Below are 3,833 nucleotides of genomic sequence, written 5' to 3' on the forward strand. Positions count from 1 at the left end.
TTAAAAATGTCTGTTACCCAAAAAGCAGAGTTTTCAACCTGAGAAGGGCTCTGGGAGTGAGTCCTGCTCAGCCCTGGCATTCCAAGCTCCGCTGGCCGGAGAGAGGGGATAAATCGGGGGGTGGGAGAGGAACAGAGCGATTCCAACAGCCCCAGTAAGAGAAACAGCCCCAAAAACGAAACCCAGTACCCATGATGGGAGGAAATGCAGCCCCACACGGCACAGAGGAAGGAGAAATCAGATGCTTGAGCAGAAAATGGGGAACATCTGCTGAGGCGGCCCCGGGTGTTGACAGTTGGGGCCATGGGGGGGCTGAGGGGCTCAGGAGGTTCCCCACAGGGTCAGGGTCTGTTTTGGGGGGGATGTGGCAGCTCCCTGGGGGCTGCTGGTTTGCAGAGCCGAGCTCAGCTCTGGGACACAAATAACCCCCCTCTGGCATCTGAAACACCCCAAAAAGCCAGTTGCTGAGTCCACACAAGCTCGGCATGGCCACAGGTCCCCGCACACCTCGAGGCTGTTGACTTGCTGGAGGACCTGGCACTGCTGCCCCTCAGGCCCGGCAGCGCTGCGGAGCTTCTCCAGCAGGGCCGAGAACAACCTGCTGGCCATGCTGGTGCAGAAGGCGTCCGAGCCATTGAGGAACTCCCTGGAAGAGGGAAAGGGTTGAGAGAACAGGCACAGATCCACCACCCTCCCCTGTGTGACCCCCAGCCCCACGCTGCTCTGGGGAGGAAGGGGCGCTGGGCACTCACCAGGGCTGGTTCTCCAGCCAGTCGGCCAGGAGGCAGCGCAGGCTCCGGGGGAACTCCGTGGAGAGGCTGCTGAACTCCTCCTGAGGCATGTGGGACACGACATTCCAGAGGGACATCTTGGGAACAGTCACCTGTGGGCAAGCAGGAGAGGGGATGGGAGTGGGGCCGCTCAGGCAGCCCCAGCACAGCTCTGGGGGGTCGAGAGCCAACATCCCCTCGAGGGACGGGGCAAGAGCTGCTGCCCATTCTCTACATCTGAACCTGCTGCTCCAGCAGGTCAGGGCTGCTGGGGAGGAGTAGGAGTGGGAAGACTAATCCAGGATCAGCCTCTTGTGCAATGCTGAGCAGGCAGGAAGCCCACTTGTGCCTCAGTTTCCCACATCTCTGTGGAATCCCTGCTCCTCCTGTGGGTGCCACACAAGGATGGACGGGAGAAGTGCTGCCGGACTTGGCACAGGAGAGCTGGGAGAGCCGGAAGAATGTGAAACCCTCTGGGAGCGGGAGGAGAGTGAACTCCCCCTGGGCATGGTGAGGCTGCTCTGCCAGGGTGGTCTCAGCGGTGGTTGCCCCCCAAAACCTCCTCAGCTCTCCTCCCGCAGGAAGGCTCCTTCCCCAGCTGCCCATCAGCTGTCTCCACAGCCCATGGAAAACAAGAGAAGGGCTGGAATGAGGCACTAGATGGGAAACTCCCCACGGAAGGCGTGGGCTGGGGGGGTGTCACAGTCCCACCATACCCCGAGGTGGATGTTGGAACCCCAGCGGTCTCACCCCGGCCCCTCAGCGGTGCCGGGGTCCTGCCCACCCCATCCCTCTTCCTGGCAGCTCCCACCCTTCCTCCCACCACGCTCACACCCCCATGGGCCCGGCTGGCGAGGGGGGTCCCCACGCAGACGCACCTCGCTGCCGGTTCCGCAGGCAGCGGCCGGGGCCGAGGCCCGATCCGGTGGCGGATCCCGCAGCGCTGGCGTCTCACAGCCCCGCCGAGGGGCCGGGGCGCCGGTGGGACCCCGGCCAGCCCGGCCAGCCCAGGCCCGGCCTCTCGTCCCCGAAAGCAAACAGCCGAGCGGGGGGATCGCGTCACGTCACGTGTCCCCGCGGGCAGCGCGTTCCCCACGGGCCTGGGCCGCGCGGCGAGAGCCGAGGCGGAGGTGGAGCTGAGAGACTCGGAGAAACCCTGCGAGGGGAAGGAAGCCAAGGCGTCACTGGGCAACGTCGCAGCCGGCGCAAACAACCGCCCGCGGCCTTGGCACCGAGCGGGGCCTCGGGGGCTCCCCGGGCCGGTGGCGCTGTGGTGGCCCCCGGGGTGCTCCCCTTCCTGCCCTCCCAGACCCCCCCAAGCCGCTCCAGTGGCAGCTGGAGCCTGACGCCTTCCAGAAATGCTTTTGCTTTTGACTCCACGCCCGCCTGGAGCAAACAGACCCCGGTGATTCACCGCAGCGCACGGCCCAGGGGACGGGGTTACTCTGCAGCGGTCAGTGCCCCGTGGGAAACGCAGTCACAGATGCTGGGAACGCTGCTGGGCTCTCCCCACTGCCCTAGTGGGATCCTGGCAGGAGGGAAAACCAGCCTCTCCTTTTGCCACCCTCGGGGTTAATCCCCATCCTCCTCCTCCCCCATTAAACCTGTATTTCTGCTCGGCCCTGGGAGGCAGCTGCTGGCTGGAAGCGCCAACCTGGAGCGTAAGCCGTAAGCCAGGCATGCCTGGATCTGCTGAGACTCTGCAGGAGAAGCCACGCTGCTCCCTCCTCCCCCAGCCCAGGAGGAGCTCAGGGGGGGACATGCCTATCCCCTCTCGGCATCAGTCACAGCAGCTCCTTCAGCTCAGCCTTCCTATCCTAATTTCCATGTTTTCCTGTTCTCCTTCTGCAGAACAGCCTTTCCTGGTTCCCTCCTGGGGGGAACCTCCCCGGGGCACCCTCCTCCAGGTCATCCTAGCAAAGCAGACTCCGTGGCAGCTTCCAGCCTCACACCTGCACCAACCGTGGGTGCACCCACTGTGGATGCATCCCGAGCCTCCCGGATGCCACCAGGCTTGCGCCCCTCAGGAGGCACCCCCAGAGAGGAGGCTCCACAGCCTGCTCCCCCTCCCCAGGCCCCTCGGCACAGTCACTTTCACTTTCTCCTCCACACCAGGGGCTTCGCCTCCTCGTGGGGCCAAGGGTCTCCCAGATGGGGAGGTCGGGTAGGAGGAGCCTGGGCACGGCGGGGGGTTTTCCAGATGCTCAGGGCACCCAGGCTCTGCTCTGGCTCTGCCCTTGCTGCCTCTCAGCGTGCCTCAGTTTCCCCGGGGTGCTGAGGAGGCCACTGCTGCCTGCACTCTGAACGAGGCCGGGACACGGGACCCTGTGGGACACTGGTGACAGTGCCACGGGGAAGACACAGCAGAGCCCACGTGGTGCCAGGGGCTTCCCACAGCTGACCGCGCTCAGGCAGTGAAAGCTCCGGTGGGGCAGAGGAAGAGGAGCGGGGCCTTCCCCCTCTGGCCCAGCCCAGGGTGACTCACGGTGCGGGGAGCCCGGGCTGGACCCGCTCCCGCCCCACCCGACCCCATCCCCGCTCTAGGGGTCCCACCGATGAGACAGGGGGGGTTCTGGCGCTCCCCACCGCAGCCCCCCGCGGGTGTTGCTTTGCCCCGCGCACCCTCTGTCCCCAGACTCTGGGGTGCCAGGACAGGGGTGAGGGCCGCTGCACCCACCGGGCAGCGACTGCTCTGCACTTTTGACTGGGGTGGGCTGCGTTTCCACCCGCGTGGCCGATGCAGCCTCGACGGTGCCGGTTCCAAAGCCCCTTCCCCGTCCCACCCCGGAACACCGCAGCGAGAGGCTGGCGGTTCCCCACCCCAGAGACCCCCACTCAGCCTGACACGCTGCCCGGACCCCCGCCCGCCCTCGGAACCCTGCAGGGAGGTGTCCCCGAGCAGCCCCCCACCCCGGGGACCCCCGTGTCCCCCGGCTGCCAACCTGGCGCCCCTGCCCGAGTCCCGGGGCGGGGAGGGAGGTGCCAGGCGGCGGCAGAACCCCCCGGTCCCCGTTACCTGGCGGGAGCCGCCGCGGGCGGGGGGCGGCCGGTCCGGCCGGTCCC

The 3,833-nt window shown here is 66.7% G+C and overlaps 1 protein-coding gene across 1 annotated transcript in view; it reads right to left on the minus strand.

Annotated features, from left to right (window-relative positions):
* Positions 1-476: 476 nt before the first annotated feature.
* The window catches only part of LOC114073643 (signal transducer and transcription activator 6-like), a gene marked incomplete at its 3' end in the record, with an annotated part of 8,104 nt that continues 4,747 nt past the window's right edge, over positions 477-3,833 (minus strand). The window contains exons 2-3 of the mRNA XM_027911368.1: positions 753-883; positions 477-646 (exon numbers count right to left, since the gene is read on the minus strand). Of these exons, the coding sequence (XP_027767169.1) occupies positions 477-646; positions 753-883 (301 nt within the window). The remainder of the gene's footprint in view (positions 647-752; positions 884-3,833) is intronic.

This window comes from Empidonax traillii, unplaced genomic scaffold, assembly GCF_003031625.1.
Source record: "Empidonax traillii isolate 1590-97213 ecotype Southwest subspecies unplaced genomic scaffold, ASM303162v1 scaffold7830:size11848, whole genome shotgun sequence".
Classification (NCBI taxonomy): domain Eukaryota; kingdom Metazoa; phylum Chordata; class Aves; order Passeriformes; family Tyrannidae; genus Empidonax; species Empidonax traillii.